General features: G+C 38.5%; 1 protein-coding gene across 1 annotated transcript in view; it reads left to right on the top strand.

Moving 5' to 3' along the window:
* MRPS28 (mitochondrial ribosomal protein S28) overlaps positions 1-12,073 on the top strand; it is a 175,999-nt gene that overhangs the window by 30,268 nt on the left and 133,658 nt on the right. Inside the window, exons 2-3 of the mRNA XM_019527835.1 lie at positions 3,261-3,279; positions 4,544-4,725. Coding sequence (XP_019383380.1) covers positions 3,261-3,279; positions 4,544-4,725 — 201 coding nt within the window. The remainder of the gene's footprint in view (positions 1-3,260; positions 3,280-4,543; positions 4,726-12,073) is intronic.

Here is a 12,073-nt window from a genome sequence, read left to right as displayed (position 1 = left end):
CTGATTTGCAGAATTTCTAACCACCATTAGTGCATAGCTTGTGTCAAACATTTGGTTGCTTCAGCCTTGTCAGTGTCCCTCCCCTAACTCCACAGTATCTTAGGAATAGGTAAATGTAGAGAAAAGAAGAGTGTGATGATTGTAGCATGTAGTTTTGTGATGCAGCTACTCTCCCAACCCTAAAAGAACACCCGAGTTCATAATACTTATGCATGCCTAGAAGGTGAGATTTGTATGTGTTGTCAAATTTGCAGTTTAGACATCAAAATGAACCCAGCTATATATGACCTCAACAAAAAGTCTTCTGTCAAGGGATTGACACTTTAAGAAGTGTAAGGATTGCTGTTTCTGTGATTAATGCCTACTCATTATTTGGTTAAAGGGTGTAGCTCTTTGAGGGGGGGTGGGAAAGTGTCATAACCAAAAAGTAGAATTTATTGGGCTTTATTAAATAATATTTAGAGGGGGGGAGAGCCAGTACATCAATATGGCCTGTGACTGTAGTGAGCCATTTATTTAAAATTGATGGGACTTCTGTATTGCATTTTAGATATGAATTGAATTTTATAGGAATGGTATTCTGGAAACCTAAATTCTTGTGGGGTAGTAAATAAAAATGAATAATTTTCTGCCTAAAGAAGTGTCTTATCAGTAATGATTCCCAGCAGGTTGGAGGGAACTTTGGAAGATGTGTGTACAAAGGGGAAGGAGTTCCCCTTCTTGTCCTGCTCATTCCAACCTATAAGTAATCTGCGGATTTCTGTTCCCTTTTTTTTGTTTGCTGTGGCTCTACAGTACCTCTGGTTATAAGCAATCTGTTTTCACAGTTTGTTGGTTGTAACTCATTTTGGAAGAGAAAATGTCTGACTGGCCCAGCACAGTCGCAGTCTAACAATAGTATACTTATGTACATTCTTCACATACTGTTTCATGTTAACACATCATTCATTCCCCAGCTGCAGTAGTCTAACTATCAATCTCCCGTCTCCTTTATCCATGTTTCATCTGTATCTCACACATTCCTACATGCACGTGGCTTGTCCTTGCAAGCAGATATAAAATGCACTTGTAGGGTTTTCAAGACTTGCTGCTCACTGGGTGGGATGGGACCACCCTGCTTAGTGGTGGGTTTTTGCTCCAGAGAATGTGTATTGCCTTTCTTCATTAATTGGTCCTTGATTTGGGGTCTTTTACAGAGGTTTGGAGCTGTGATGACTTGATCCATATTGCTTTTATGAACATTTAGTTATAGGGAGGCCTCATCCTTTGTATGTCTTCTAGTGAACTATGTTTGTGTGCATGTATATAGGAAACTGAGCATATCTAGCTATTTGTGATTTATTTAAAAAAAAAATTGCTTTTTCTGTTAATACATAAAATTAAGAATTTTTTTACATCTTGTCATGCCTCCCTTAAAAACTGTGAAACTTTACTTGCATCATAACTAATATTATCATAATAATGTTATATATCATAACTGAACAGTTGAATAAAACTGTTGAATAGGCTGATTGAATAAAAAAATGTAAATAACTTACACAAGGGTTTATTCTCTCAATTTTTTTAGTTATGGGAGGAAAATAACTAGAGGAGACTTAGAAGTCACAAGGAAAAAGCAAAATATCAGAAAATGATCCACAAATGTGGAATTTAAATATTTTGAAGAAGCTTAAGACAAAGTAACATCAAATAAGAAATACTGGAGTTTTTACCAAAAGCTCGCAAAAAAGTTGATTTTTTTTATTTATGGTTCTGTTACCAGGCCAGTCATAAAACTATAGATGGCAAGCCAGTGAACAAATTAGGGACTGCCAAATAATAGCTCTTGGAACGCATAGTCCTTGGGATCTTAACCCTAGGGAGTAATTTGGAAGACTCTCACCATTAGACGCATAGTTGTCTAAATCAAAGGATGTGATACATTTTGATAAATCTAGAGAAAATTACTTTTTCCTCCTGGAAGATTGTGCACTTAGAAAGCAAACTAGCAGAGTGTCATCTTTACTTGGCAAAGTTCAGTAAGATCCTTGACCTTGATCTTCAGTGTCAAACAATCAAGTTCATCCACCCATGCTTACTTGTAACTCCTTTATTTTCTAGTCTTATTCGATTGTTTTTCATGGGCATGTTTGCCCAGCAGAGAGTTTCATGTCTAAACCACATCCTATAAGAGAAGAGTGAAGATAAGTTCTAAGTTGACCATTCCTCCTTAGTTGTTGAAAGCGGGAAGCCTTCATGATTTTAAGGTCCTCCCTTGACATTCTGGACATAACATTTTTAATAACCAATGACAGTTCTCAGGGTAAGCAGAATACATAGTGCACAATATGCTTCAGGTCACTTTAGTTTCAGAACATCAGTTTCATTGAGATGCATGCTATGGAAAGCCCTTTGGACTCTTAGTATCACCTGACCGAGCACAGTGTCCACTGACAGACATGGAAACAACAAAACAAAACAGTGCTTTTCCTAGGGTTACCATGAATCTGGGTTTTCCTGGGCATGTCCTCTTTTTGGGTCCTCCCAACGCTGTCCAGGGTTTTTTTTTAAAATATCAGCAAGTGTCTGAGATTTTGCTCTGCCTCTGCTTTTCCAGCACTTCCCGGCTTGCCCAAGCAAGGAGCAGCTTGCTGCTGAGGGGAGGAGGAGCAGGACCATCATGTGCTCATGACCTGGCAGCTGCAAACCAGGTTACTGGATATACGTAGTGGTTCAGATGGTCAAGTCTGCCTCTTTGCCTTGTTTGTGCTGCTAGCAGCAGCAATATAAAAAAAAAATTAAGAGGAAGTAATGCCCTTTCTGATTGCCCCAAGCTGGCTGAGAAGGCTATGGTGTTCACTTGCCTCAGAAATGTCCGTGTTCCCAGTATGTAGGTTCTTTTGTCCTTGAGCCCACTGTGTTTTTCACCTTGAACTTCCCAAGTTGGGTATGTTGAATGTCATTGTATAACTAAGCTGTTTCTCCAGAGCAATGTTTTAACCTCCCATTGACTTTTAACTTGCCTAAGTTAGTTTTAAAACTGGAGCGTAGATTCCCAAGTGAAGGTGCTTTTGAAAATTTTACCCCGTATTCTCAATGTCTATACTTGGTGAGTCAGTTCTTGTGGATTTCAGCATTATCTCTAGTGGGGCTATAAATTGCAAAGTTATTTTTGGGCTCGCTTTCAAAACCTGTTGTTTTGCAGGCCCCGAGACGATTTTTACCATTCCAATCTGAAGGTTGAAATGCAATAAGCTCTCAGGATTATTTGTTCTGGGCAGTTTTCCTTTGAGCAGTGAAGTGTAGTTCAGGAATTAAGCAATCTGGTACCTGGAATGCCATCAGCACCTGAAGCAGCACTTCTCATTAATGCTTCCTGTCAACGCTTCTACTGAATCTGGCTGTTATTCTTGAAGCACTCCAAGTGCTCCTTGTAAAATTAATTTATACCACCTAGCTCATTTTAGATTACTATTTATGCCTGTCTGCATGTGAAAGAGGGTACAAGTATGTGACTTTTGGTAGGAGGGTTTCATATAGGATACTTTATGATTGCCCTCAACAGCTACTCCCATTTCTTGAGGATGGATGTGTCTTGAAAACATTTTAGGCACTGAATTGTTGGGACCAACAGTTAACACTGTTAGTCTCTGAGCCAGCAAGTTTACTAGATATCAGATCTCTAGCTTGCTTTATAATTCCTGAAGTTTGCCATGTCAGGGCAATCCAAGCTGTTTGTACATTCCAGTAAAGTTGAAATTCAAAACTATCTTCTCTTGTTATGACTTTCCTAGGAGTGAGAGTTACCCAATTTACAGATAGAGAGAGCAGTGTCGTCATCTTCTATGTGATTAGTGCTGTATAACTGTTAACTTTTTCAGCATCTGTTTAGATTAGTCTTGGGAATGTGTGTTTTTTATACTGTCATATTTGATAAATAATGCAGAGCTATCTGCTTAGAGTTATGAGACACATTTCTGTCTTTGCTCCCCATTAGGGCAGGTCTTTGATGCTTTGCTTTACATACGGTATTGTTTAAAATAGTCTGAGATGTCATTGTTTCCTGATTTACAGTTTTTTGACTCTTGTGCTGCACTCTCTTGGAATGATTACAACACATTACTGCTGCTACTTCAGTAGATTGTACAATTAATTCAGTTGCACAAAGAGATTTAGACTTCTCATTGCAAAGTGCTACATAGTTTTGTGGAAGATGGTAGGAGGTGGCTAGTCTGTGTTTTAGGCTATATATAATAGCTTGTATAAAACTGGAAAAACATGAGAGACAACCTAGACACATTTATTTGTTTAAAATCGCTGGCATATAAGCTGCCTTCACCACAGGCAAGAGTCATCACCATATTTTCTTGCATACAGTATGCACCCTCTCAACCCCCCCCCTCAAAAAACAGCTGCTGAAAATGGAAGCATGCATTTCTACCTAAAGAATACAGTATGGCAATAACATCTGATTTCTGCTTTAGACATTGGTTACTTTGTATTAGTGAAATTTAAGGGGTTTTTTTTACATTTTATTCTTTTTTCTTTTTATATCTATTTGTAGGTGCATTCAGAGAATTTGGAGTCCTTTGCATCCATGTTGAGACATTCTCCTTTATTTCAGATGGGACCTGCCAAAGGCAAGATCGTTATAGGTGAAATTTTCCATGTTATGGAAAATGATCTTTATATAGATTTTGGTGGCAAGTTTCACTGCGTGTGCAGAAGACCAGTAGCAGATGCAGAGTAAGTAATATGACTGTAGAATGATTAAATGTATGAGAAATACTTAAGGTAATTTAAAATTGAAAATCTCTTGGGGTGACATCCAGTACAATGTCTTTGTAATTTATGTATTTGACACTGCTGATATATAAGTCTCTTAAAGATAATTGATGCAAGTCACAAACTGATCTGCTTTAGCTCAGAAATCGCCATAAAAGTTACCCTTGCATTGTCTCATCATTGGCACCCAAATTTTACAACTTCTAAAAGTCTAGAGGGACTTGTGTTTCTTTAAAGTGTGATTCACAAATGGATCATTGACTGTGGATCCAAAAGTGTTTGTTTAATAATGTTTTCTGTTTTATTTTAGTTAGAATTGTAAGATATTTAAATATTAAGAATCTGGTACTGTGTATTGGCCACAAATAAACAATGAGCAATTGGATTAATGAGTTGTACTGTAGATATTTACAATTATGTATATGATCCAGGTTAAATTTGTAGCTTGGTTCAACTATTATAGATGAGCACACTACCAAAACAATTGTAATTTTTTGTATGACATACAAAATAAATATCATGTTTCTGTAGTTTCAAATGTTACTATTTTAAAAGAAACAGTGAGTTAAGTTGATGTTTTAATTACAGGCAATAAAGGCCCTAACGTTATAAAAGCTATCATTGTAAAAGTCAGGAGGTTTTCCCTAGTGAAAGCTCAAACTACTGGTGCTGAAGCTTTTGATTGCACAGGCTGGATGAATGGTAGGGCACAGTCCATGTATCAGACCAGGCCCCATGGGCCAGAATTGGGCTTCTTATGACTTCAGCTGGCCCCTGCATACCTGAATAGGGGTCTGGCCTGCCTCTCTGCTGGATTTGGACCTCACATTGCCCCTCGCCTGGCCCCACAGAGTGGAATTGGGTTCTGTGCCAGCCTGTGTGCTGGCATCAGGCCCTGTACCACCTCTACTTGGAAGATGTTGGTATGCCAGGGGCAGATGGTGGTGGAGCCACATGGGGCCCGATCCTTATTGTGGTAGTGCAGCCCTACAGTTTTTCCCACTTCAAGGACCTGTGAAGTATGCGAGAGAAAGTGTTCTAACACTGTTTCCCAGGGGCAGTCACTGCTCATTTGAATTATTTGCCATTCATTCCAAGGACAAGATACATCTGTAAAGGGCTGTGCCACTCTTCTCTTGTCCCAGGTTTTGACTCAGGAATGTCTTCAATGCAACATCTGTTTTTAGCCTACATTTAAGTTAAGGTAGCAGGTTTCCTTTTTTTTGACCATTTATTTGTCTTACCACTGAGTGTAAGATGCACAGATATATCAGAGATGAAGAACAGACATCATCTATTGAAGGATTTGGGGTTTATTTGTGAAAACTTGTGCATGATTAAATTGCAAGTCCTTTGAGGCAGAAACTTTCTCTTGCCCAGTACATGGGTAGGGTCTCACAAACAGGAGACCTAGGTACTACTGCAATACAAGTTATACTTAATAATGGAAGACTGATGTCATTGTGGGTAAAGATACTCACTCAGTCATGCACAAACACATAATTATGCTGGTGACTGCAATGTTAAAGGGATTAAATTAACAACCAAGGGAGATATCCTGGTGGAAATAGTTTTTACAAGTTTTCCCAGCGGTGCATTTAAAAAACACCTTTTGAGCATTACTTATTAATGAAGTGCTGACGGCACGCTCAGTGTGTTATAAAACATGGAAAGAGATGTTATTTCCTTGAAAAACTTAATTTTAATTAGGTATTTGGCTATTTAAAATTCAGCCTGCTTTTCTCCAGTTATCCTTTTGGTACATTATAGTTTGTATTTGTATTAACACTTTTGTGGATAACGTGACTATTCAGTTGGACAGTTCCACTGTTATTATGTTCATTTATCACCTCTTTTTTCATGCATTAGCAAAATTCTGTTGTGCTTGGGTTCACAGTGCGGTGGGATTTAAAAATCTTATGATGTAAAAAGGAAAAAATCAAAATATTTGCATTTGTTTTAGGTTGGGTGAAACCCTTGTTACCATACCTAGAATACTAGATTTAAACTTGCTTCATAATGAAAGCTGCTCACACTAAAGTAGGCTTGACTTCACAAAGTTTTATTCCTTATAGCAACACTTTTGTGGATGTGACTAACGTTGTGTTATTATTTAACAGTGTCTGTGTATTCCTATGCTATTCTTTCTAATATAATTAAAAAAAATACTAGAATGGGGTTTCTGTAGTGTTGTCTCTCTTGTAAGAAACACATTTTACAGACTAGTGACTTACAAAGAAGATGTGACTGACCATTTTAAGATAGATAACAGAGGACATGAATAGCATCTCTGTTTTTTTTTTGATGCATACATGAAATAAAGAAGATAATTTTTTAGTGCGAGTTGTAGATGGAACAAAAAACAAAGGCATGTGATGAGCCTCTCAGAGGATCCTCAGAATCCTGTTGATATTGGTTGGAACTCGGGGCATTCAGGATGCTCTGGATCAAGATTGTAGAATTGACCCATATGACCATATTACCAGATTTCTTCCATTATAAGACAAACTTTTTAGAATAAAATTTAACTTTAAAAAATGGCCCGTTACCTAACTTTGAGTATTAAAAAAATCCCCGCCCAAAGAAGACAAAGCTCTTATGTGTTACATAGAAGCTGCTGCGTAAATGTGTCTTTATTTGATATTTTACTTCTTGTTTTAAATTGAGAATCTAAAGGGTGTCTTATTTGAAAGACTACAGTATGTATTCAAAAGAACTTAATATAAAATAGAAAAGAAAAAAACCAAGGAAGGAAATGAAAGAGAAATCGGTCTTCTTTAAACAGTTCTAGTGAAATTTATCTACAGGCTTATTAAACTGTTGATTTGATATGATATTAAAGATGAGGTTGCAGAACAATGATTCATTTATTTATGAAAGATTATGAATTAGAGGAAGACTTGAAAGTCAATAATTAAGCATGGCAGTTTTGATGCCCAGCCTGATTAAATTTAATGTCCTGCATCATACTTTATTGACAGGAGATGGCATGGAAGAAAGAGACCTCTTACAATATGTATGATTCAATAAGGTCTTATAGGCAGACAATATGTATGCTTTGATAAGACCTTATAGGCAGGCAAGTGTTTAGTCTTCTTAAATGGAGAGGAGCGAGGGAAGCACTAAACCTTATATTTGTATGTGCTCTGTGGTGCATGGCTATTGGTGTTGATGGGGAACCGTAATCCAGTCAACTTGTAATCTTCCAACAAATACCTCCCAGGAAAGTGCAAGATTAGTTTGAACTGGCAAATTCTTCTTTTTAGTCATTAATCTGTCACCTCAAGTTTGAGAGTACTTACCAGGGACTAGTGAGCTTATGATTAACAGTTATCTGTGAATAACTGGCTTCTCAGTTTAGTTATCAAATGGCAAAATTAAAGAGAACCAAAACATTCTGTTCAGGTTAAACAAAAGTTTTTGTGTATCAAAAAGAAATTTCTGGGTTTTTCAGAAGGAAAGTTTGGACCTGAAAAGCTAGAGCCACAAAGGGATTTGGACTGAAGACACTAAAATTTAGGAGGAAAAGGAAGTTGCCGTAGTGATGTAGCTCCTCTTCTGTTTTAGAGTCCATTTGTTAGGACACTCATCAGGGATGTGAGACACCCATGTTCAAATGCCCATTCTGTCTGGTACAAAGTGGAATTGGAACTTAATTGCTTTCCTGTGCAGGAGAGATCCCTGTCACTACAGCAGTTCTGTCCAACTTCTTAGTGGCTGAGGCCTGCATGCCACAGGGCTGCATCAGTGCCATCTTTATTAGTCTGTAGTTAAAATAGTTATCCAAGTTTTAGGGGGGGGTTTTGTGCATTGTGTGTGAAATATCTCTGAGATCAAAACAAGGAAGGGAACTGCTATATTAGCTAGCTGTGCTTTTAGTATTTCACCATACCTCCTTGGTTTGAACTGAAAAAGAAGAGTGAGAGGGTGGAAGGCCATTCTTCTGCTTATATCATTGCTTTAGTCTGCTTGTAGAGTCAAGACATAAGTAGAACAGATTACAAAAAGAAGGTTGCTTTATCAGAATAACTAGAAACTTCTCATCTTTAATAAGAGCCTTTTTGAGTAGTGTGTAGAGACTAGAATGAAAACCAAAATGGAAACTAAGTTCTAAGTGGGAAGTAAATGAATAATCTTTTTTGATCACCAAGATCCATATTTTGGAGGAAGGTGGGTGTATTTTGGAAAGTAACTGTGTGTAAAAAAGAAACCAAAACAAACCCCCCAAAAAACAAAAAGTCCTCTTACTCAGCAGAGTTTCCTTGTGCATATTTGACACTAAGTCCATTCAAATTTGCAATTTTAAGACTTGACTATTATGATTTCTGTTAGTACTGCAGAGTCAGTGAAGGTGAGTGAACTGTTTGATTCTATCCATTACCAACAGAACTGTTAACAGAATTTCATTTGCAAAATATTTATTGCTGGTAGTATGTGAGCCAGAGAGGGAACATCTTACCTTCAAATTGCAGATTGGATTTAGAGGACAAGGAACTTCAGAAAAAAGTACCAGATTTAGTCTGCAAAACTTGCATCATTTTTATACCTCTTTTGAGAATGGTACTATTATTTTCTGTTGTACCTTTCTTCTAGTATCAGTTTTTCTTTTCAACTTGCTCTTATTTTTGTAGGTGTGATTCCACTACTAAAATGTGTCATGATAAGGAAAAAGGATAGATGCGGATGGGGTATACCTTTTACCCTTAAATACTTTTCTTTCAGGCCATGTGCATCCAATGACCATGTGCTTCCAGAGCTGTCCAACTTTTAACCACCCAGCGGCCTCACACTTCTTGGGCTGCACCAACATGAGCCACAAAGTATGGGTGCTTCCCCCCTCGATGCTCTTCCCTGCTGCCTTGCATGCACACCTGGGTATTCTGGACTCACCTTCAGCTTCCTGGCTGCCAGCTCTCCTCCACTGCACCACGCTGCACAGCCACCCTGGGTTACTGGCTCCCTCAGTGCCACAGGGTGTGCCCTGCTGCTCTACCCCCTCCCACCCAAAAGGGTCGGGGCAGGAAGTAGGTGGCAGGGTAGCAGGGCTGCCAGAGCTGGAGCAATGAGGGAGGCAGTAGTTGGCTGTAAACTAACCTTTTGCAGGCTGCCAGTTGGACAGACCTGCTGTAGATGATTGCTCTAGTATGCTATTACAGTCTCATAGAACAAGAACATTTAACTCCTCAGGCCCCTGGGGCCCGATGAGGGATGTGAAGTCAGTCTGTCGGTTGGATGGTGCCCACAGGCTGGCCCCACGCACCTGGATCCAGCATGCAGGGCCGGTCTGGCATAGGCACTGTGTACAGCATGTGACCCAGACTGGCCTCACACACCATGGTGCAGCATGCACCATGGACCAGCTCCACTAGCTGCATGCAGTGCATGTGGGGCCAAGGCCAGCACATGCATCATGTGGCTCTCAGGGCCAGTCCAAGACATGTGATCAGGGCCAGATGATAGGGATCTGTGATCTGCATCTTTGATACCCCTGTCCTAGAATATAATGAAACTTGGTTCTCATAACCCAGCATAGTCTTTGGACTGTAAGATGACTTTGGGTCTTCTTCAAAGCAAATGCAACTCTTAAGAGTCCTATAAATTGGTTGCATGGTCCTAATCTAATCACTTTTTTTTGGTCTCCTCCATGGAAGAAAATGGCATAATTCATTTGAAGGTTAACAGAGTCTTACTACTATAGGGAAAGGAAGATTATTTTTTCCTTAAGATTTTTATGGAGTGGGAACTGCAATAAGGGTGCCAATTTATTGAAAAAGTACACATCAGCTTTCTAAAAATACTCTATGCCCATAATTTCTTACTGTTCTATAAAGTTAATTTTGAAACTTTAGTTGAAACAACTTCTGAGTTAAAAGAAATCCTGGAAATAGTGCTGATCTGAGGTTTAAGAGCAATAAATATAATGGGGATGTGAGGGTAGGAACTTCTTGGTAGTAAGCATCTCTTTTCCCTTTTTAAAGCCCATCTTATCCAAGTTTGAACCACTAACACATGCATCATTAATATTTGTCTGCATCAGATTCCGAACCTCTTATGCCTGTAGGTTCACCTGTGTCTAATCTATTTACTGTGTGTTAATTTACTATGAGTTAAATTCACTGCTGGTGAAATGTCAGTAGAATTACTCTTTACCTGTTAATGTGAAAAACAGGTTGCCATGGAGGTCTTATTTGATGTTACACAGATATTACCTTCGCTCTTTCAGAAAAGGAAAATCTGAGTATAAGATACTTCTAAATATGTTAAATTTTATGTGTATACTATAATTAGTTAAAATAAAGCCTAATAGAAAAGATGTCTTTTTTAAATCTTGTATTAAAGCTCAGTAAAAAGTGCATGCTGCGTAAATGACTAGTAATCTATAGGAGATAAGTGCTGATGGAACAATAAGATTATACTAACTTCTTGGTTTTTTTGCAACTGAAAGTTTTTCTTTTGGATATAGAGAAAAAGAAGCCCTAAAGTGCTTACTTTTAAGTACGTCTTCCAAAAGAACACTGTTGTAAACCATGGCAAGAAAGATTCTGTTCTAACTTGTTTTTCGCTGGTGGGATTATTTAGAATAATCAGGATTGGAAAGGGGCTGTGATGACATTCTCTTGCAAGATCTGCACCTGTATCATTAATGACCATTCTCACTACAATCACAATGGCTTTTTGGCAGTTTTTAAAAAAATGCAGGATTGCAGGACCAGCCCCCAGATTCACGAATAGAGGATTAAACTCTTCACACTGGTCTGATGATGCTTTCTTTTTCAAAGACTGCCATAACCCTTCAGCCACTTAACTGTTATCTAGCTGTGGAATCTGAAAGGTGCTTCCTTTAAGTTTGTATGTGTAGCTGTTGCAGGGATTTTCAGTGTGTCCTGGGGCAATTTACTGAACATACAGTGTATGCACCAAGTTTACATGGTGGGGAATGGAAGAAATATCCTAGAATACTCCTTGCAGATCAGAACGTGACAATTTAATGAGCTTCATAAAACATGCAATTATGATGATGATTATTAAATTATTATTTCTGAAAATTAAATAATGTTTATGGTGTTTGAATGGTTGCCAGGGTCAATCTTGTTTTGGAAACATTTTAAAAGCCTTATTTTTTTTTTTGTCTGTAGTTAAGGAGGAGTGGAAACCAGTTATCTAATCCAGGGGGTGTTAGCTGGGGGTATGCGTACCTCCGGGGGTACTTTGAAAGGTCCCAGGGGTTATGCGGGGGTGGGCAGGGACAGAGTGGCGCCACCCCACGCCAGTGCTTCACAGGAGCAGGGCGACAGCAGGGCTACACAGA

This window comes from Gavialis gangeticus, unplaced genomic scaffold (genome assembly GCF_001723915.1).
Source record: "Gavialis gangeticus isolate Ggan-Ray unplaced genomic scaffold, GavGan_comp1, whole genome shotgun sequence".
In the NCBI taxonomy this organism is placed as follows: domain Eukaryota; kingdom Metazoa; phylum Chordata; order Crocodylia; family Gavialidae; genus Gavialis; species Gavialis gangeticus.
The sequence above is the reverse complement of the archived record's forward strand: the minus strand, read 5'-3'. Positions and strand labels throughout refer to the sequence as shown.